This window comes from Talpa occidentalis, unplaced genomic scaffold, assembly GCF_014898055.3.
Source record: "Talpa occidentalis isolate TD23 unplaced genomic scaffold, MPIMG_talOcc4v2.1 talOcc4.2, whole genome shotgun sequence".
In the NCBI taxonomy this organism is placed as follows: domain Eukaryota; kingdom Metazoa; phylum Chordata; class Mammalia; order Eulipotyphla; family Talpidae; genus Talpa; species Talpa occidentalis.
The window spans coordinates 9,917,866-9,940,266 of record NW_023602073.1 but is presented as its reverse complement, the minus strand read 5'-3'; the positions used below and the strand labels follow the sequence as shown (position 1 = coordinate 9,940,266).

General features: G+C 49.7%; 1 protein-coding gene across 1 annotated transcript in view; it reads right to left on the bottom strand.

The window, feature by feature from the left end:
- E2F3 (E2F transcription factor 3) overlaps positions 1 to 10,056 on the bottom strand; it is a 76,298-nt gene extending 66,242 nt beyond the window's left edge. The window contains exon 1 of the mRNA XM_037518923.2: positions 9,344 to 10,056. Coding sequence (XP_037374820.1) covers positions 9,344 to 9,709 — 366 coding nt within the window. The 5' untranslated portion in view covers positions 9,710 to 10,056. The remainder of the gene's footprint in view (positions 1 to 9,343) is intronic.
- Between the last annotated feature and the right edge of the window lie 12,345 nt (positions 10,057 to 22,401).

Genomic DNA, 22,401 nt, shown 5'->3' with positions numbered 1-22,401 from the left:
ATCTGGCCTAGAGACCTATTTTGTTTGGCCTGCACATTTTCCTTTTTAATTGTGCCAACATTTGAAAACTGGTTGATTCCTGGCATTTTCAGGAGGTTGAAGACCGGGCACACACGGGGCCTGCCTTCCCCTCTGGCAGCCAGCACCTGCGGAGGGTCCCATGCCCTCTTTGGATAGGGCATTTCTCTTTCGTTCAAGCCTAATCCCTCCACCACTTATTACACCTATCTATGCTCCCAACCCCACTCCCGTAAACTCCCTGCCAGTGCTTACAGGAAGGGGCTCTCTATCCTAGACCACATTTAGCAACAAATCCAATGTGAGGTCCTACTACTCCCCTACAGACTTCAGTCCAACTGGTCTCTCCTTGTGCTAACCTCTTTTTAACCCCCCCCTACTTCTGCCTTATGTTTCTTCACCAGTCTGCTGTCCCAGGCTGCCCCCTGCACCTAGCCCAGCGATTCTCATTAAAGTGACCAGGGACACTTTTAATACCCAAGTCTGGACTCCATACCTGAGTTTCTGATTACTCTGGGTGGGGCACAGGCATTAGGGGTATTTTTCAAAAGTGCCCAAAAGGTTCCAGTGTGCACCCCACTGTGCTCCCAAGACTGGTGACCTGGGCAGTCATGGGCCTTCTTTCTCACGGCTCAGCCGGCACTTCCTCTGGACACGTCCAACCAAGGACTAGATGAGTCTTGTTTTGCTCCTGACTCCTGTTTAGTCTTGCTTGCGAATCAACCTGTGTTTAAAGCCTGCCTCCCCAAACAGACTGTAAACTCAAAGAGTGGGTGGATCACACCTCATACTTCTTTTGCATCCCCAACAGGACAACTGGGGTGCCAAGCATACCGTAGGTGTCTAATAAAAATGCCTCTAATCAAATACTTGAGTGCAAATATATAAGGTGTTGCAGGGACTATACCATGAAAAAAAAATCAGACTGATTTCTCAGCACCGACAGGTTTGGCGGAGGATTGACGCAGAGAACACCAAAGATGAGGCTGCAAGGCTGATGGAGGTGCCCCTGGAAAGCAGCAGTACCCTCAGGGCAGGGTGGGTGCCCGAGTCCCCAGGGACTGAGGCAAGGCTCTGTACAGGTGCCCACTGGAGGCAAACTTGCCCCCACCTTAAACCCTGCGCCATGCCAGCATCCTAGTTGGGAGGAATAGGAAGCAAAACGGGAAAGGCAAGATTTCACCATACCTCAAATGCTAGGGAAAAGGTTGTAATTAATTTGATAAGTCACAGAAGCAGTCAGTGAAGGCTGCAATTCTGGTATCCTAAAAGCCAAGCAGAGGGAGAGGTGAGGGGCGAGGGTGAAAACCGACACAACAAATACTAAGGGGTGAAATGAGAAGAGGAACAGGAGGTCTAGAGGCAGCTTCTGCCTTCCTCGCCCCCTGGGATGAGGCCTCCAAGTTAGCCAGGGCCCAGGCATCGCCAGACACCCTGCTTTTTGCCATTCAGTCTTCAGCCATATTTACTATGAAGAAGTGAAATCATTAATAGTGCAATTCATTCTCAGTACAACTGTATTAACATATTTAATCAGAAAGAAAGATTTTAATCCTGACACTATGCTTCTGCTCCTTCTCCCCAGTCAATGGACAGCCTATGAAGAGACACAAAGACCCTAAAGACTATGTCAGAAGAAAACGTACCATGGTCCATCCCCCCATCACCATTTCCAGAGGTGTACTTGGGTTTGAACGGACAGCAGGGCTAGTTATGAAAATAAGCCACAAAAGGACAGCCCTAGGCTGGCTGAGCAAGGGAAGGGCCATCTGTTTGCTATTCATATGGTCCTGCTCACGTCAGGTACTGGTCTCACCACTTTACAAACATGAACTCATTTAATTTTCCTAAACCTATAAAGTAGGTACAACTATTTTCCCATTTTACAGGTGAGGAAATTAAGCCAAGAGATCAAGCGATTTACCCAAAGTCACAAAGCTAATAAGTGGTAGCAGAAGAACCCAGGCACCCTGGCGCCAGGATTTGGGGGTGCAGGTTATGTACTCAAGTCTCCTCCTCCCTTATATGGGCTGCCATACCCAAAAGGCTGAAAAGGGACAGAGTGAGTCCTCAGAGCTGCTGCTCAGGTCCCAGATAGCTCGAGTCCCAAGGATTCAGTGAGAATAGGGCAAAGGAGAGGCGAAAACTGTAGGCTGCAAGTTTACTTCCCATGAGCCTATGTCCAGAGTCACCCATTCCGACTGATGAAAACTGGAATTTGGAGAAGCCCTTTGAGCAGTCAGTCAAGAGCATGTTGGAGGAGCCAAGAAGAACAGGCAAGTGTGGGCTGGAAGAATCAGGGCATTTATCAAATCTACTCCTTTAAAGATAGACACCATCCACCCCCCCAAAAAAAAAAAAAAAAAATCTCCTGGGGGAAACCAGCATCATCCATGGCTACTCGCCGCTCACTGGCTATAAAGCCATTATTTCCACAAGGCATCTTTCTGGTTGGTGGATTCTAGACCAGCCATCTAGCCCTGCCCCTAAGGAGTTGATGAACGACAGCCAATACGGCCACATTGGATTATGTTTCACTTTTAGGCTTCAGGGCTAGAAGTGATTCTATTTTTAAGCTTTCTCAGTTCCACAAGTAAAAGAAGACATTTTAAGTAAATTGGTTCTGGTTTGTAGGGGGATGATCACTTCCTCTGAAAGAGTTAACTGATCAGTTGCTTGGCTAAACCAGCCATCTCCCTGGAGTTAAGCACGGAGGAAGCAGCACCTGGTCTAGTGTTGCCGGGGATCTGTGGAGAGGACAAAACCTCCAATACTGGAGCTCCACCGGCTCTCTCTGGAAGAAAGCTCACGAAATCCTTTCTGGTCCTATTCTTTGCGAAGGATACAGTTAATTTCTTTGCGCCCCAGAAATGTGACAATCCGATGTGCAATAGCAAAGCTTTAAAATACTACCACGTTTTTGGAAGAGTCCATCATCTCCTTTGACATCTAAAGTAGTTCCACTTATTTTCTGTCTCCGAGAGTTGTTCACGATGAGTTGTTCTGTGAATACCAACCGTTCAAAGGATACTGCTGCCTGCACACATCTGCAGAGAATGTAAACACTCCCGAAGGCAACCTAAAATGCACCCTACACAGCCCCTATGGGGTGCATGAGACAGATGTTCTCTTGGTGAATGAGGCTTCTTAGAAATCCAATCTCTACTTGCGCCTCTGGCTTTGTCACTAGTTAGCTTGTGAACTCGGGCAAGTAATTTGACTGCCTGGTCTTAATTTCCTCACTGGCAAAATGAAGAGGATCGGGTCAGCAGATGACTCTCTTGCTGGACAGCTGTCAAATGTCATGATGCGAAGCGCACAGTAAACATCGATTACCGTCTATGCTAACCTCAACTATTGTTCTTAGTCAATACTCAGTCAATACAATAACTTACTGTCAAGTTTTAAGGATGTTGCCTGCACACTACGAATGGCCCCAGACAGTAGGGTTACAGCAGTCGAAAGAAGACTAAAATCAATTATTTTTTTACCCATGCCGTATTCCATCAGCTGTCAGTACTCACTACTACCAACTTCCTGCTAACAAGGACGTGGGCCTTGGTTTACAAAGCTGAACAGGTTCAGTTTGGGTCAGTCAAGCGCATGGGTTTTGCAATACCAACCAGTGGCCCGATCACCTCTCCTTCTAAGAAAGGCCATGGCCAAAAGGCTGAACCCCATTAACGACTGAGGGTCGATGGATGCATTCTTATAACTTACACAATTCTTTGTGTTCTAAAATCCTATTGCCCGGGGAGCACACGTGAAGCAAAAGTGTGAGCAGAAAGTACCCAATTTTCTCACTATTGAAGCAAAAGCAACATGAATTATCCCTCTATATTAATCCCTGCTCCCACCCTGTAAGTTTCCGGTTCCCAACTCAGTTATTTTGTACCTTCTGTTGTACAGCTTTTCTTCTTGAACATACATTTTCCAAGTCATTCTTTGAAGCCAAAGTGAGCATCAGAGTAGGAGGAAGGCGATACCGTTAGTGGTTTCCTCTATTCACCACTTTCCCAGTTATCGGCCCTTAGTCCCATGAAAAACGATTAGTAGGGAAAAAATGCTTTTCAGTAACAGTAAATACAGTCTCCAAAACCCTATTTTAAGCTGCTAACAAGCATGAAAATATGCATTAAACTACATGCCTAGTACCTCAAAGAATTCAGGAAAGTTCCCCTTTAGAAACCAAGATGAAGCAGAGAATGTGGTAAGAATTGAAATCCATCTTCTTGGTCTTGCATGATGTGGGGCTGTTTCCTGGGGGACTAGGAGGGACGTGATTCGATGAGCATAGGCAATTGTTGATTTGCACTCATCCACATGAAAAATGTTAGAAAGCAGGTTGGGACTTGGTGAGCTTGGGAAAGCGAATATAAACTGGATACACAAATGGATTATTTGTAAATCGTGTTACGTTAGAAAACCAGCCAGAAAGTTAACTGTGAATAAGTGAAGCTTTGCCAAATGGGCCCAAGTCCTTTGGAAAGGGGTTAAAGGTGTGGATAGCAGAGCTCTGGAAGGCAGCTTTGCTCACCACTCTACCAGCATGTCCTTGGAATGGCAGTAAAAGATGGAAGAGTTAAAAGAAAAGGGACCGCTTTCTCTCTGAGCATTGAGAAGCAAAGCAACTTTCTTCCAGTCTTTCAATTTCCAGGTGCTGTTATTTATTCATGTCTAAGCTTAGAGTATTATTTTCTGTTTTCAAGTTAGCTTTATACAGCACATTAATCTCAGAATCTACTCTTCCAAGTATTACACAAGGTGACGATTTATAAAGAAACAAAAAAACTCCCTTCCTGTTCTCGAGCTTGGGTTCCTTAGCTCATCGGGCCACATTTAAGGGTGCTTTGTTTCAGAGGTTGATTAGAATGGCGCCCTTGGTTCTGATTATAGTGGAGCTATTTGTACTGCCCGAGTCTGGGCACTGCATTAGATTAAAACTTCCATTTTGGGATATGTAGGGACTAAAAATTCTCTCCTAGCTTCAAGTTGGCACTAAGCAGTATCTCAGCAGAAGCAAGATTATTGAGGACTGAACCACAGGGACCCGACATTTCTCTTTATACTTGCGCAGGAGGGGAAAAAATAAAAAGAGACCCAACCACAGCATCTATGGCTTCTCCAGTCTTACGTGGAAATTTCAAGCATCGTGAGTTCCTTCCCAAAGTATAATCAGTGGGTTGCTGTGACTGGATTAAGTTAAATCGGATGTGACAGGCCATTGTCTCCTGCATTAATGGATCCCAAGGATTCTAGATGGAGAATGAAATCATTTCAGCTTCTTTTCCAAAGAGGCAGAACATGATGAGCCCTTTTGACCCCAGAAAACAGCACTTCTGAACCCTGGTTTCTCTAGTACTCTTTCATTTCCAGCCGTTCCCCACCTAGAAGTCAATGTCTGGTGCACCTGTCTGACTTGGTGACGAATCAGCGTTCTGTTCTACAAAGGTCAACAAGCCTAGACCGTATCCCAAAGTTGGTAGGCCCATGGAGGGGAACTCAAGACAAAAAAGTGAGGATAAGTTGACAATAAAGTTATCACAACTCAAGGCATAAGCCCCTCTCAGGCAGCTCACCACCGCCATCTATATAGGCCCGGCACCCCCTGCCCCCAGTTTATAACATCGCCAGGATGGCCATGTTTTGGAGATTTGAAAAACCAAATTAATTAATTAGGTACCAATGTCTAGTTGCATTTCACTTTCCAAAACTTTCAACCATTTTACTCATATATATAAACAAGGTGACAATGTGCACCTCCTGGTCTTATACTGTTTCTCTAATTTACTTAAAAAAAAAAAAAAACACATTTCTGAATCCCTTTATTGGCTGGGCACTATGCTGGTATACATGCATTCTCATATTTGACCCTTATAAAGAACCTTCTAGTGAGCAGTGTTATTGCCTCTCTCTTACAGAAAGGGAAACTGTCTTGAAGGATGAAGTTATTTGTCTGAGGCCACAGAATCTGTAAATGATAGCAGCAGCACAGCTAGCAAGGTGTCACTCATATACATAACTCTCTCCCATTTAAAAAAAAAAAGTGAAGAATATGCTCCTGGGTAAGGTCTTAGATGTTCTTGAGACAGAACTAGAATAGGAGCCAGGTAGGCCTGCAGCTCTGGCTGAACTCAAGTTCTCAAACCTCTTCTCAGACCGTGTTTAAATGGTCTCCTTAGCTTGACTCTTGCTCTGCCCATCACTGAGCTATCCCCATCCTCTGGCTCCTGCTTCAGGAGAAAATATCCACAAAAAATTTAAGCCTGTTAAGGAACTTTAACAACATCCTGATAAAGAAAAATAAATCAAACTCTACATTCAGTGTCCATGACGGTGGCATAATAACCTCATGGGAAGGAGGTTCAAATTTTGAAATAACTTGGAAGGTAGCGAGGGTCATTGTTTTTAGACTTAAAATACCTCAATACAATGAACTGCACATAAACTTGGCTAGACGGTTTTGGAGACCTGGCCCCACAAGCTGGCGGAGGTTCAAAAAAAGGGAAGCAATCTGGTGGTCTCACAATTTCCCATTACCAAAACTTCCCTCCCATAAATCTGAACCGGGTCCAAGAAGTATGTCAAGAGCGGGTAGTTCCAGATTGGGTTGCAGATACAGCAGAGAACGGTGCAGGGGGCAGCTAAGCTTCAAATATGTGCAAGCCTGCTTCGGTCAAGTCGGTAGCAGCAGTTAATGATAATGAAAGCACAGAATATTCCTGCCACTCAGACGGCAGCCCACTGCATCCTGGCGGGGAAGGACCGCACAGTTTCCCCCCTGCTGGCAGCCCCTGGTCACTAAAGCCTGGAGCAGCTTGGAGACTCCGGGCCACCTTCCCAGCGCGTGTCTCCGGGGCTGGCAGATCGAGCGGTGGGGGGAGAAGCTGGGCACAGGTAAGGTCCTCCAAAATCTCCTGTCCCCCCAAACCCCTCTCCTTTTTTCTCAAAGTGCTGCCGCCTCCGAGCTGACTGCCTCCAAGGCCCCCTGCAAAAAACCTGGATTCTCCAAAAGAGAAACCCATGTGGCGCCCGAGACAAGGTGAGGTCACCCGCTGAGAGTCTCCCCCAAACGCTGCCCCGGGGCTGGCCGGCCGCTGGCCTCGTGGGGGGCCGAGCCTCACCACGCGGGTGCAGGCAGGAGGCATGGAGGAGGCAGGGAATGGAGGAGGCGCGAGGAGGAGCAGCGGGGAGGACCTGCGGGCCACACTTCTTTCTACTCCCAACAAAAAGAGAAGCCGCACACTGACCTCGATCCTCGCTCCGAGGCGCTTTATAAATTCCAGGGACAAAGAGAGGGGGTGGCGGGGGGCCTGGGCACCCCACAGACACGCTCCCCTCTGACCCGCCCCCTCCCCCTCCAGCACAAGGAGAGGCAGACAGAAAACAGCTCAACTCGGCCCTGGGCGCGGAGCCCCCCTCCGGTTTTCCCTCGCCCATCCACCGGGCCCCCTCCAAAAGAGGCACGTAAACACCACCCCCACCCCCGGGGCAGACACTCGGGGGGCCCGGGGCTCCCAGCCCCGGAGGCCGGGGCATTTACTTACTTGGATTTTTCTTGCTTACTCATTTCCCTCGCGCACCCAACCCCCCGTTCCCACTCCGAAGCCCCGCGCGACCGCCTCCCCTCCGGCCCCCGAACCCCGCGCCCCCGGCGGCGCCCCGGCCCCCCCAGCCGCGCGGCCACTAACCTGCTGCTGTAAGGGCATTTCCGAAACCCGCCCGGCTCCGGGGAGACGTGGGGGCCGGCGGCGGGGGCCGAGGGCCGAGCAGACCGGCGGCGCCGGCGCGGGCGCGGGCGGGCGGGGGCCGGGGTCGGGCGCGGCGGGAGGCGGCCGAGCCGGGGCGCAGCGCGGGCGCCGGACCGTCCCAGGCCAGGGAGCCGGCAGCAGGAGGAAGTGGGTGCCCCCCGCTCCCCGCCAGCGCCCCCTCCCGCCGCCTCGTCCCCAGTCACAGGCGCGTCCTCCGCGCACGTGTGCGAGACGTCACGGCGGGTCCCGGGGAGAGGGACAGCCCGGGCGGCGGGACGGGCGCAGCCCCCGCCCTCCTCCGCCGTCGCGGGGGGCGGGGGGCAGGGCGGGGAAGGGGGGCCCGGGGAGAGGCGGGTCAAGGGCAGGCCCGGGGCGCGGCGGGGCAGGCCCGGGCGCTCGGGCCACGCCGCGGCCCCCCGCGGGGTTCGCCCCCGCGCGCCCCTGCGCGCCCCCGCCCCGGCCCGCGCGCAGCTGCACCCCCGGCGCCCCTCCGCCGCCCCGCGCCCCTTTGTTGCCGGGCTCGCAGCGCCCCGACTGTGGCAAGCGCCGCCCGAGCCCGCCCGAGCCCCTGCGCGCCGCGCACGCCTGGGGGACCCCCGGCCGCAGCCCGCCGCGGAGGCCGAGCACCCCAACAGGGCCCGGGGGGCCCCCCGAGGGTCCCCCCCTCCCCGGCTCTCCCCGCCCTCCCCCACCCCTTCTCCATCCGGGGCGTGACCCCTTCCTACGCCCGAGAAAGAGGAAGCTTCGAGTTGGAGGGGAGGGAGCGTGGGGGTAGGGAAAGTGCAGGAAAAGAAGGGGGGCCGCGAAAAGTTTCGGAGCGTGCGAGGGGGTGAGCCCGACGCGCGCCCCGCGGCCCCGCCGAGCACCCCGGCCCCCGGGGGCGCCCCGCCAGCCTCCCTCGCGGGGAGCGTCTGAGGAGGGGCGGCCGCCGGGTGCCGGGGGGACCCCAACATCCTCCCAGGGAGCGCCTGAGGGGCAGCCCCGGAGGACCCCCCAAGCCTCCCAGGGAGCGCCTGAGGAGGGGCAGCCGCCGAGCCCCGGGGGCCCCCCAAGCCTCCCAGGGAGCGTCTGAGGAGGGGCAGCCCCGGGGGCGCCGGAGGACCCCCCAAGCCTCGCAGGGAGCGCCTGAGGAGAGGCACCCGCCGATCCTCGGGGGCTCCAGGGGGCCCCCCAAGCCTCCCAGGGGGCGCCTGAGGAGGGGCAGCCACCGAGCCCCGGGGGTCCCCCAAGCCTCCCAGGGAGCGTCTGAGGAGGGGCAGCCACCGAGCCCCGGGGGCCCCCAAGCCTCCCAGGGAGCGTCAGAGGCGGGCAACCGCCGACCCCGGGGGGCGCCCGCCAGCCTCCCTCCCGGGGGGCGCCTGAGGCGGGGCAGCCGCCGCGCCCCGGGGTTCGGGGGTCCCCAATCCTCCCGGGGAGCGCCTGAGGAGGGGCGGCCGCCGCGCCCCGGGGGCTCCCCCCGGCCTCCCGGGGAGCGCCTGAGGGGGCGCGCGCCAGCCCCCCTCCCCGGGCGCGCCTGAGGGGGGGCGGCCGCCGCGCCCCGGCCCCCCGCGCGGCCGCCGCGGAACGGGCATTACCGGAGGGCCGCCCTCGCGGCCGGGCGCCGGGGGCTGCAGCAGCGCGGCTCGGCTGGAGGGTCCGTGCGGCGTGGAGTCGAGCAGGCTGCCGGCGGCCGGCTCCGCGCCGGGGACACTGGGGAGGAGGGGGCCGGCGGCCGGCGCGCCGCTCCGCGGGGCGGAGGAGGAGCAGCCGGCGCCGGCGGCCGGGCCCGCGCGCAGGAGCTGGAGGAACGCGCCGGGGCCGGCGGCGGGGAGGCCGGGGCCGGCCAGCAGCGCCCTTTTGTCCATGGAGGCTGCGGCGGCGACGGCGACGGCGGCCGCCCCCTGCCCGCCCCCGGCGGTCAGCGGGTGCTGCTCCGGGGCGGGCCGGATCCCCCTCCGCATGGCTCGCGGCGGCGCGCGCGGTGGGGAGCGTGTGTGCACGTTTTGCTTTCAAGCGCTTTATTATGTGCAGCCGGAGTTTCCAAGTCTCTCCTCGCGCCGGCCTCCCCGCCCGGCGCCTCCGAGCCCCTTCTCTCTCTCTCTCTCTCGGTTCTTTTTATTTTTCCGCAGCGCCCGGGCCCCGGGGCCCAAAAATAATCGGGGCTCTGGAGAGAGGAGGGTCCCGGCCGCACGGATATCGGGCCCCGAGGGGGGATGGAGGCGTCGGGGGCGGCCGATGCAACGGATTGCGGAGCGGCGGCGGCAGCCCGGGTGCTGCGGCCGGCAGCTGAAAAATGGCTCCAGGAAGCTGCCGCTGACAATGAATGAAGGGATACGGTTTACGCGCCAAGGTCCTCCCGCGAAACTCGGATTTCCCGCCGGCTTTTCAAACCATATTTGCATAGCCCCGCCCCGCAACCCGCCGAGGCCCGTTCCCGCAGCCCATTGGGCCGCTCTCGCCTGCCTTCGGTTCCAATCGTGCCCCGGGGCCGCGACTTGCTGGTTGCCATTGGCTGCCGGGCATCACGGTTACCCGGGCGACAGGGTCGCTATTTGCATAGGCCGCCGATTGGCTGGGGGGTTGAGGGGGCGGGCCAGGTCCGTGCTTCGCTCCCACGGAAGGCCACGCCTCGTCCCGGCTCCGCCCACGTCCCCGCCCCCCAGCCGGGCGGGCGCTGCTGACCTGGGCAGGGACTAGGCGCCCCGCAGGCTCAGTCTGCAGCGCAAGTTTCGCTTTTGCAAATTGTCAAGGTGACCACGGGGACACTCGGAGAAGTCGTTTTGCTTTGGCCAGGCGCTGGAGCAGATGAAGTGCAGCGGCGGATTCTCCCAGATACGTTGCAAAGGCAGGTTGGACCGTGCAGGCGATGCCTGGCAGGTGCAAACTGAGCTCTTTAAATCGTGGGTCTCCCCCACCCGACCCCCCCCCCCGAAATCCAGCCAATGCGGCGGCGAGGGCTGAGCCCGAGGCCCAGGCTGATAGACAGAAGCATGTGGGCAGACGGGATCGTGGGGGCAGAAAGCTCCACTGACGTGATTGCGGGCACCATTTAGTGCACATTCCAGATCTTTCCTGGTAGCTTCAGTATTCGCCTGCGCCGGGTTGCATGCAAAAATGCACTGTTGCTGTTCTCTCCAGGGAAATCTCCAGTGAAATCAGCCACGAGTGGTCGTTGGAGTTCAGCAGACACCCCCACCCGCCCTGGCCCACAGGCACCCAGGCCAGTTAATCAGGGCCAACCTACGTCTGAGCTGGGGTTCCTAATCCGCCAAGCTGTAATCCGAAGAAGCACACACTTCCCACCATGACGTATTGCTCCCAACTCCCCAGCAAAGCCGCTCGCCTGAGCAGCAGCACTTGGCAGTTTCAGTTTCCTAGCAAGTTTTCAGGCTCAAAGCAAACACGACGACTCAAACCTACTCTAAAATATTTTTAATTTTGTGTGTGTGTGTTTGTGTGTGTGTGCATGGTGACAAGAAATGGTCAAGAGATATATTACTAGGGGCCTCCCTGGTGGTGCAAGGGGGTAAGCACCGCACTGTGAAGCAATCCAAAGCCTCTGCAGCACGAGTTGGATCCCTGGCCGGCCAGGGAGCTACCCACATGGCGCCAGCAGACCTCTCCTGCCTCAACCGCTGCTCCCCTCAGCAGTGTGAAAGATCCTTTTCAGTGGATCTCCCTGTTCTGCTCCCCACTCTGTCTCTGGTGAATCCTCTAACACCCCCTCTCCCCCATCTCTGGCCTGTGCCCCAGCTCTTGTATGCACAAATAAATAAATCTTTAAAAAAAAAAAAAGAAAAATATATTACTAAATTACTGTCAAACTGACATCTATATTGGTGCAACTGTTTTTGGGTCCTCAGAACTGATGATTTCTCCCAAGAGAGACAGCAGGAAAAGGGTCCCCCCACCAAGAATGTGGGGAAATATGTGTGTGTGTGTTTGGTGCTATCATTTGCAGCTCCAGTCGCAGAGAATTGTACAGAATAACTGCTGGAGGGGCCTCCCTGGGGGCACAAGGGATTAAGCACCACACTATGAAGCAATCTGCAGCCTCTGCAGCACAAGTTCCATCCCTGGCCGACCAGGGAGCAACCCACATGGCGAAGCAGACCTCTCCTGTCTCGCCTGCTGCTCCCCTCAGCAGTGTCTTTGGTCCGTCTGCCTGTTCTGCTCCCCACTCTGTCTCTGGTGAATTCTCTCACACACCCCCATCTCTGGCCTGTACCTCAGCTCTTGTATGCATAAATAAATAAATCTTTAAAAAAATAAAATAAAATAACTGCTGGACCAGTGCTTAGTGCGTGGTGGGGATTACTATACCTCAAGTCCTTTTGGAAAATGTTATTAATATTTAATATCAGGCCCAATGTAGTAATCATTTCCAAAAACTTGTATAGTCAATACTAGGAAAGGTCAGATTCAGCCATGTTACCTTGTGTGACACAGGGTGAGCTAAAAGTACTGTTAAACCTTACACCAGGCTCAGAAATATTTCGATTTTGCATTGAAGCTAGTTAAGGCTCCATGACCTGGTTCCCAAACATTTATTGAAGCTCTATAATAGAACTCTATCATTAGGGCAGATTAGGTGGTACTCAAAAGATGTCAGTTCCTGGCTGGGTTAGAGGCATACCGTATTAGCAGCTTCCTTGATCTTGGTCCATGTTGTGAATCAATATGGTAGAAACTAGTACCGTAATTTCTTGTCTATCACCACCTGTAGAACCTCACTGGCAGCATGCATGGCAGGGAGGGTTGTGGGGGAAGGGAGATGCAACACACATAGTCATTGCAGACTTGCATCTTAATTAGAGATGAGCCAAGAACTTGGGTCTGGGCACAAAATGTCTGCTAAAGCTCCCTGTTTGAGTGATTAGAATAAGATGAACACAGCACAGCCACAAGGAGCAAGTATTCACAATCTGGATCCACACCTGTGATTCTGTTTTAGAAAACTTTGCAATATTTATCATTTCTACCATAGCCAAATTACATATTTTTAGCATCGGGTATTTGGTAGAGAAACAAATGTTTTATCATTCTGACGTTGACTAGACAAGGTCTAATGAATCTCAGAATAAGGAGGTGGAGGGAAAGTTCCAAAGAAAGAAGAGGAGGAGATTTTGGAAGATAAAATGCTAAAATTTGAGGAGAGGCAGCACGTTTTAACAGAAAGACAATAGGCTTTGGAGTCAGAGTAATCTGGGTTGAAACCAGATCAACTCTGCCACTTCCTAGCTATATAATGTTAATATTTAAAAGCCCATTTTCCCGGATGGGAAACCTTGTAATACCTGTCGTGCAAGGTTATGATGAAAAGAGGCAATAATAAATGTGAAGTGCAGGCATGTAGTAGGCACTCAATAAGTGGTAACTATTGGTGATTGTGCTTCCCTGTGTGACTGTGTTTTGCAGTTTTTTGTAGTTTTAACCTCTAAACTTCCTACCACCCCCGGATGTCTACTTGTGGCAACTTCACTTTGTTCCAGAGTAGCCTGGTTAGCAGGGATTGTAGAATTTTGACTCAGAAGTTCAGGGTAATAAAGTCAGCTCTGCTGCTCATCCCACCCTTACGCGCTCCTTTGTTAGTGACAAATATCTGCCTGGTTCCTAAGTCAGTGCCCTCCTGACCTTGGCTTGAAGATGGGCACTAGAATTCTCTCTAGCACTCGAACCAATCACTATCCACTTTCCCTTGCTCTGACAGTGGCATAAGGCAATTAATTGTTCCAGAATAGTTGGTTGAATGGTGGCACACAAAATACAGCTCTTTGTCCTAATCTCCAGAACCTGTGATTGTGGCCTTATTTGGAAAAGGGTCTTTGAAACTTGAAATGTGATCTTTCTGGATTGTCTGGGTAGGCAGTAAATCCAATGACCCGTGTCCTTAGAGACACCCAACAAAGAGGAAAAGCCCACATGAAGACAGAGGCAAAGGTTGGAATGAGCAAGCCAAGGAATGCAGACAGCCACTGGAATCTGGCAGAGACAAGAAACAAAATCTCCCCCTCTAGAGCCTCTGGAGGAAGCAAAGCCCTACTATCACCTTGTAGAATAAATTTCTATTGTTTTCAGCTACCTGGCTTGTGGTAATTTATTATAGCAGTCTTTCAGCCTGCTTACCTGAACCCTGAAACCTCCTGGCTGCTCTCACCTTGTTTTGGATAGCTGTCCAAATACCACTCCTTGCTGGACCCCAGGATGCTAATTGCCAGTGTGCACGTGAGTCCCATAGAAGATTTTTCCATGTCTGACTTACTGTCGGCCTGGGGCAGACTTACCTAAGGAGCTTGTAAAAAATGCAGATTCCTGAGCTCCACCCCAACCTAATGAATCAGAATCCTTTGAGGTAGGGCCCAAGAATCTCATTTATCAAGTCCCTCCAAATAATTCCTTTCAGCACTAGAGACTGAGGGCCAGAGGCAACTGTATCACTCTGGACTTCATCCAATTATTTCCCGTTGCTACAGCTAGAATTGCCACTACTGTACCTAATGCCTGCATGGGGGGTTCTTATCTTCCGGTGCTGTCTCATCCTGGCAGTTCACAGAACAAGCTCTGAATTTCTATTCATTCATACACACACACGCACACGCACACACACAGTGTGTGTGTATAAGTTTGGCACTACGATCTTCTCTAAAAGTCTTCATTTTCAATTTCAAAATACAATTTTGCCAACATCCGTAAAATTACATAACTCCCAATATTGTTAAGCAGTTTCGTGGAAATTCAATATTAAAATATGGAAAAATTGTAGGTGTAGTGAGATTAAGGACACTTCTCATAAGCCCAGAAGGCCTTTGGAACATTTGAAGTTTAATTGTGCCTCTAATTTACGTGGGCCAAATCTGGTTGCTACACTGGATTTAGAGAATTTATAAGCTTTAAATTTTAGGGTTTGGAAAAGCCTTTAAATTCAAGGCTTTTATATTGTAATTCAGGACTTGCCTACGTAGAAATAACATTCTCTGTTTTATCTTCCTGGTTAGGAAGAAAGAGGAGCATATCCTAAAGCCATTACCACATCAAACACTAATAACAAAATTTCTAGGCACTTATCCTTGAAAATGGGACCATTATAGTTATTGCAGATAGTGGTTTAGATACCAGCGTAGTTTCTTATCTTCAGTTTTTTGACCAGGAAGGCACAGCTAGAATTGCCACTTCTGTATACACTGCCTCGATAGATAGGGCTTCTGCGTCCTTAAATAAATCAAAGATGGACTTCTGGCATCTCTCAAACACATCTGCTGAACCCAAATCTCTGGTCGGGACCCAGGGATCTTCACTGTAAGCAGGATAATTGTGAGTCAGGGTGTCTAAAGAATACACTTGGGAAATACTGCCATCCAGGCATCTGTAAACTGGCAGATTTTGCCCCAGAAATTGGCTTCGTGGGCATCTGTGACACAAAAAATTCCTTATAGTATCTTTTGAGCAACTAATGTTACCATTGTTTGCATAACTATTTATTTAGACTGTGCTGTGATTGCAAATTGCTTCTTTTACGAAAGCTCTTCCTGCTCAGTTAATAAGTAATATGATTCAGACAAACTATACTGGGTGGAAAAGAACGGTTTTATCTCAGAAGTGTGTGTTTCTTTTCTTTTTTGAGATAGATTTTTATTGTAATAAAAAAATACAGATACTGGGCCTCCCTGGTGGTGCAAGGGGTTAAGACGCAACCTATGAGGCTATCTGCAGCTACTGTAGCACCAGTTCCATCCCCAGCCAGAGAGCTAAAACACATGGCCCAGCAGACCTCACCTGATTCGCCCGCTGCTCTCCTCAGTAGTATATGTCAGTCAAATCCACCTGTTCTGTTCCCCACTCTGTCTCTGGTGAATCCTCTCACCCCCTCACCCCTCTGGCCTGTACCCCAGTTCTTGTATGCATGATAAAAGATAAATCTTTAAAAAATAATAAAAAATAAAGCTGTCCGCAGCCTCTGCAGCATGAGTTCAAACCCCCGGCTGGCCAGGGAGAAACCCACATGGAGCAGGCAGACCTCTCCTGACTCACCCGCTGCTCCCCTCAAAAGTAAGTGTACTTCAGTCAGTCTGCCTGTTCTGTTCCCCACTCTGTCTCTGGTGAATCCTCTCACCCCCCACACCTCTGGCCTGTACCCCAGCTTTTGTATGCATAAATAAATAAATATTTAAAAAAAATACAGATGCCAAAAAAAACAGGGAAACAAATGTATAGATGAGTGCATTCTTACAAGGTGAACGGCCTGGCATCTACCACGCAGATTAAGCAATAGACCTGGATCAGCACCCATGAAGTCCCTGATTATAACCTTTTCACTCCCACCAAGCGTAACCACCAGCTTCATATTTTAAAATCTTCACTTCCTTGTGTTTCAAAAAAATTTATGATCCAAATATACATCTCCGGGAACTATAGTTTAGTTTTGTCCTGTGAGGAAAGGCTCATGTCTTTTCAGCGTCTTTTAATTTATGGCTCCTCATTCATCCCTTTTATAGAACTTACAATTTACCCTGAAAACCATGGTGGGAAAAACAATGGCCGTTCCTAAAAGATGTGTCCATGGGAGCCTGTGAATTTGACCTTATTTAGAAAAGGGCTCTTTACAGAATAACTAAGGTAAGGATCAGAGAAGAGATTGGACTGGGGTGCACCCTAAATCCATTGTCAGTTATCTTAGAAGTGGAGAGGAGCAACGCAGAGGAGAGCATATAAAAACAGAGGCAGAAAATGAACCAAAGTATCTACAAACCCAGGAACTCCCAAGATCACCTACAGCCGCCAGAGACTAGCGGAGAGCCATGCACCAAATTCTCCCTCAGGAGCTTTCAGAAGTAGCCAACCTTGTGGATTTCAGACTTCTGGCTTCCAGATTGAAATTACCATGTGTGTAGTTATTTGTTACAGCAGCTCCAGGAAACTCAAAGAACCCAGCCACTTAACCCGAAGGCCTGAATTGTGCAGACTGTACACACCTGGTGCAATTAACCATGTCCCGCTGCCCCCTGCATTTGTGCAGATTTGCAGAGGGACCCACAGACTGGATCAGACTCAAATTTGATTCCTTTGGCAAATCTGAGGTTTGTAATATCTGCTTGTCCCACGTTCTGTGAGCTCAGCAATCATTTCATGCTCTTTTTCTATTTTTTCCTTATAATTTTATATATTTGTAATATCTTTCTGTTGCACATTTGTATATGAAATTCATTTTCTTGTACTTTTTCAGTGGGAAGAGTTCAGCTAAGCCTGTTGACTTTCACAGAACTCCATCATCATGAATATGGAGGCTGACTTTCTGCGTTTTCTGCTTGCATGCCCCCCGTACTCCCTCATTCCAGCCCCCCTTGTAGCCTAGCTACAAGTTCCCTTTCCTTCTCTCTTGTCCCTGACCTGATAAGTTTTGATTCCACTGAAAATGTTATAGGGCAGGGAGAGGGGCACCCCAGAACCCCCAAACCTGCCTGCTCTAAATAGTTTCTGCCATGTGCCACATCAAGACAGAACATATAGACCTTTATTTTTATTTATTTATTTTTTAAAGATCTATCCATTCATCTACACAAGCACGGGCACAGCCAGAAGCACGGGAGGGTGAGAGAATTCACCAGAGCCAGAGCGGGGAGCAGAGCAGGCAGAAGGACCGAAGGACACTGCTGAGGGGAGCAGCGGGCGGCAGGAGAGGTCTGCGCGCCATGTGGGACCCTCCTCAGGTGGCCGGGGAGCAGCCGGGGATTGAACCGGCACCGCAGAGGCTGCAGGCAGCTTCGCAACCGAGCGCTCAACCGCTGCGCCACCAGGGAGGCCCCAGAACATATAGACCTTTAATAGAAAGAACTTAAATAGAAAATTAATGTGCAATACAGATAAGACAAAGAATATAGTTTCCAAATCTAGCACCCAAAGTTACCCAACCCCTCGTGGGTAAAAGTCCACCCAAATAGGATTGGCCCAGAGCAAGGCCCCAAAGCCTGCCTCAAATCTAAAGCACCTTTCAGTGGGGACCACAGAAAAGGATCAGAAACCACCAGACAAGTCTGGGAGGAAAAGAGCAAAATCAAGATAAAAGCTGCCATTGTCACCTCCCCACGGGTCTCACCCACATCTGTGTCACGCAGTCCACCACCAAGAAGCAAGCGCAGTTTCTTCATGTGTCTCTGCTCCATGCGCCTCCTCCAGGTCTCCTTCTGGCTCCCCATCCTGCTTCCTTCCTTCTCAGACTCTTCTGCAGCTTCTTCTCTCCCTGCTCAGCTCCACCCTCCTTTGGTGGCGGGGGGGGGGGTGGTTAGGGAACCTGGAACCTCCCCTTTTTCTGGGGACCACCCTGTTACAAAAATACTTCCTCTTTGATGCCTGTCTTAAAAGGGTGCCCTGGGGTTTCCAAAATGGCAGAGGATACTCTGGTGACTCCAGTAACTGTGTGGAAGTGAAAGAGTGGGCCTAGAATATTGTGGTTGATAACTGTGGCATCTGTGGGAGTCACATTCTGGATCTTTGCATGGAGTGTCAAGTTAACCAGGTGTCTGCTACTTCTGCAGAGTGACACTTGCTTGGGGTGTCTGTAACAGTGCTTCTCACTTTCATTGAAAATCTCACTGATTTGACTCAAAGCACAGCAGATGTGTCTGTTGGACAGCTAAGAATGGGAATTCCAAAAGTAGGGGCACTAGAAAAAGAATTCTTGCTTCAGTCTAACTTTTGTTATTCAAGTAATGACTTGCCCTTCTCTTACTAAATTATAAATTAAATAGAAAGGTGTGTTCTGTTGTGTCTCTTCAGTTTGCTATTCTCACAGCTATTTGTATTCTCTGTCAAAGAAAGTCCAGTGGGATGTTAGAAAAGATGTGTGGGGGGACCCTGAATGTCAGATTTGAAAGGGAGACTGAGGCTAGCCAGCTGAAGCCCCACAACACCTGCCTGCTGCAACCCCTTGCTCTTACTTGGACTAGATGACTAACCCCTTCTCTGTTTCACCAGTGAAGATCTGTTGCCACTTCAGGCTCCTTCTGTTCTTCGTCCATCAGGCACCATCAGACACCATCCAGTTCTTTCCTTCTTCCTCAGACACAGGTGCTGATACCACACGACTTGTAGACGGTTGGTGGTTTGTCCCCACTGATCTGTACCCTGGAATTCATGGGGTTACTTTGTCACTAAGTTTTGCCCGTGGGTTTTGGTTTTCCTCTCTACATGTCCTTTCTGTTTTCATGGGTAAGGAGAGAGTGAAGTACAATGTGGCCTGATCGCCATCTTCAAATATACATTTCTTTTCCTTTTAAACTTTTATTTTGTGGGCCTCCCTCGTGGTGCAAGGGGTTGGGCACAGCACTGTGAAGTTATCCACAGCCTCTGCACCACGAGTTCGATCCCCGGCCAGCCAGTGAGCTACCCACATGGCAAGGCAGACCTCTCCTGTCTCACCTGCTGCTCCCCTCAGCAGTGTATTTCAGTCAATCTGCCAGTTCTGCTCCCCACCCTGTCTCTGGTGAATCCTCTCCCCACACCCCGCACCTTTGGCTTATCCTCCTGTTCTTATAATGCACAAGTAAATAAATCTTAAAAAAAAAATATCTATTTTGAACCCACCACAATGCACTGTGATTGAAATGATGTCACAGAGGCAGACACTGCCACAAACATGAAGAGAAAGGAACGTGGTGAGTAGTGTTTTTAGTAGTTCCTTAGAAAGTGATATGGGGAGCTGAAGGAGAAAAGTGTGGTGAAAATATTTAGTTCTTGGGCGTTGATGACAAGGAGAGCTGGAAGAAGAAGCAGATACCTTGTCTTACTTTGGTGTTCTGGTTGTGCCTCTCCCTTGTGGGTTTATATAGGGAACATTGCAGGGTCTGTGGGTAGAAAATTACTTTTCCCCTCCCACCTTGGCTTTGTTGATAGCACGCCTTTTATTTTTCACTTGCCTTCTGACTTTCTGAATCTTCTCTAGCTTTCTTTCTTTTTTAAATTTAGGAATCATTTATTATTGTTTTTTATTTCTGTTTAGTAGGACTTTAGGATAACATAAAGTGGTACCTGTGCACTCCCCAGACCAAGGTCATTGATCATAAGACTTCATATTTTTATTATTCTGTCATTTCTATTCAAGAACTCTTTTTGATGGCTTCATTTTCTACTTCTTTCCCTGAAAATTCTTTTCTCAACTTTATCCTGTTCCTGTTTTGTACATTCTCCCGGGGCAATCTTTTTCTTTATCATAAAAGCATATGTAATGAAATATTTCTCATGTTAACAATTTACAAGTGTGCAATTCAATGGCATTAAATGCATTCACAATATCGTATAACCATCACCACTATCAAACACCCAAAACATTTTTATTATTCCTAACAGAACTTTTGAACCCATTAAACAATAAATCCCTTTCCCTTTCTTCACGCAGTCCCTGGTGATTGACTTTCTGCCTCTATAAATTTGTGGAATCATAAGGCATTTGTCCTTGTACATCTGACTTATTTCACTTGTTTTCAAGTGAAAATGGACATGTTTTCATGGTCCATTGATGTTATAACAGATATCAAAATTCCATTCCTTTTTTACGACTGAATAATATTCCATTTATGTTTACATCACATTTTATTGATTCATTCATTCACCTGTTGATGGGCTGTTAGGTTGTTTCCACATTTTGGCTATTGTGCCTAATGCTGCTATGAATATCAGTATACAAATGTCTGTTCTTTTTTTTAAAAAAAAAATCTAGTTCCTTTCTTCTCAACCCTGTTCCCCCCAATCTATTATAAACTTGTTCCCTTTCTTTTTTTTTTTTTTAAGATTTATTTATTTATACAAGCACTGGAGTTCAGGCCAGAGGTGCCCGAGGGTGAGAGAATTCACCAGAGACAGAGCAGGGAGCAGAATAGGCAGCAGGACTGAAGTACACTGCTGAGGGGAGCAGCAGGCGAGACAGGAGAGGTCTGCCTCACCATGTGGGACTCTCCCAGGCCAGTCGGGAATTGAACCGGTGTTGCAGAGGCTGCGGACAGCTTCACAGCTCTGTGCTCAACCTGCTGCGCCACCGGGGAGGCCCTACAAATGTGTGTTCTAGTCCTTGCTTTCAGTTCTTATGAATATATACCAAGCAGTGGAAATTCTGGGTCCTATAGTAGTTCTATGTTTAATTTTCTTGGGAACTGGCTGGACAATCTTGACCTTAGCTGCAACTTCAATTATAGTCTACATAGTGTTGTTCAATAGAACTTTCTACAGTGAGGGAAATGTTCTAAAGTTCTACATTGCCCAGTGCAGTAACATTTCACACATGAAATGAACTGAATTTTAAATTTTAATTAATTTAAATCCAAATTTAAATAGACACCAGTGGACTAGTAAATCAGACTATGTATACATAGGCTTGACTTCTGATAATGTGTTTCAAACCTGGCCATTTTCCCTGAGTTTCAAATATGTACTTCTACCAAGTTTCCACTAACATCTCCTTAATTTATGTGGTCCTTATTTCTCATATGCATTGTTCCTGCAGACTCCAAACTTATTTCCTAATGTGAGCTTGGCATCACACTCCAGTCAACTCTACTGCCAATGTGATATTGTCTACTTTTGCCCAGACACTTTAATTACATCTAGAGGAACTACATGAGCTATGAGCTCTAAGTGAACTTTCAAAAATGTGAACCCAACAAACTATGTCTTTCTGAGGCTCCCTCTTACCTGAAGAGTTAAGACTAAATTCCTGTCTTAGCCTACAGGCTCTCAGGTTATCTCTCTGGCCTCGTTTCACATCATTTCCCAGCAGGGACAAGTGCTCCAGTCATACCACATACCTGGAGTTCCTTACACTCTCCCACTTCCATGTCAGCTTGAAAATGCCTATCATGCAAAATTATAAGCTTTTAAGACTCAGCTTGTTACAGAGCAAGGTAAGGGGTACTCCAGGAACCCCAAATCTGCCTTCTGTGGCATCAAGGTTCTGCCATCTGTGGCATCAAGACAAAACATACACTAGTGCATAAGACCTTTAATGGAAAGGAACTCTAATACCATTAGGTTGCAATTAAGAAAAGAGAAGGGAAATAGTAGATAAAATAGTTTCCAAATCAGGCACTGAAGTCACCCGTCCCCTAGTGGGTAAATGTCCAGCAGAACAGGGTTTGCCCAAAGCAGGGCCCCTGAGGCCGAAAGCCTGCCATACATCTAAGGCACCTCTGGTGGGGACCCACAGGAAAAGGGCAGAAGGAGCCCAGCACATCTGGGACAGAAGGAGCAAAATCAAAATCTAGATACAAGCTGTCATTGTTAACCTCCCGATGAGTCTCTCCCCCACTTCTGTGTCACCCAGTTCAGGACCAAGAAGCAAGTGTAGTTTCTTCACGTCTTTCTGCACCATGTGCCTCCTTCAGGTCTCTTTCTGGCTCCATCCTGCTTCCTTCTCCAGTCTCCTCTGCAGCTTCTCCTCCTCTCACCTCAGCTCCACCCTCCCTTGAGTGGGGCAGGAAACCTGGAACCTTCCCTTTCCCTGGGGACCACCCTGTTACAAGTTCATGGAGCACCTCCAGATCATCCCCCCATATTATTAATTTATATTTACAGAGTATCCCCTTTGTGCCAGAGTCCAAATTAGAAAGTAGATATAAGTGAGAAACAGATGTAAGGGTGTGCTCATCAAGCTCAGAGATATAGGCTAGCA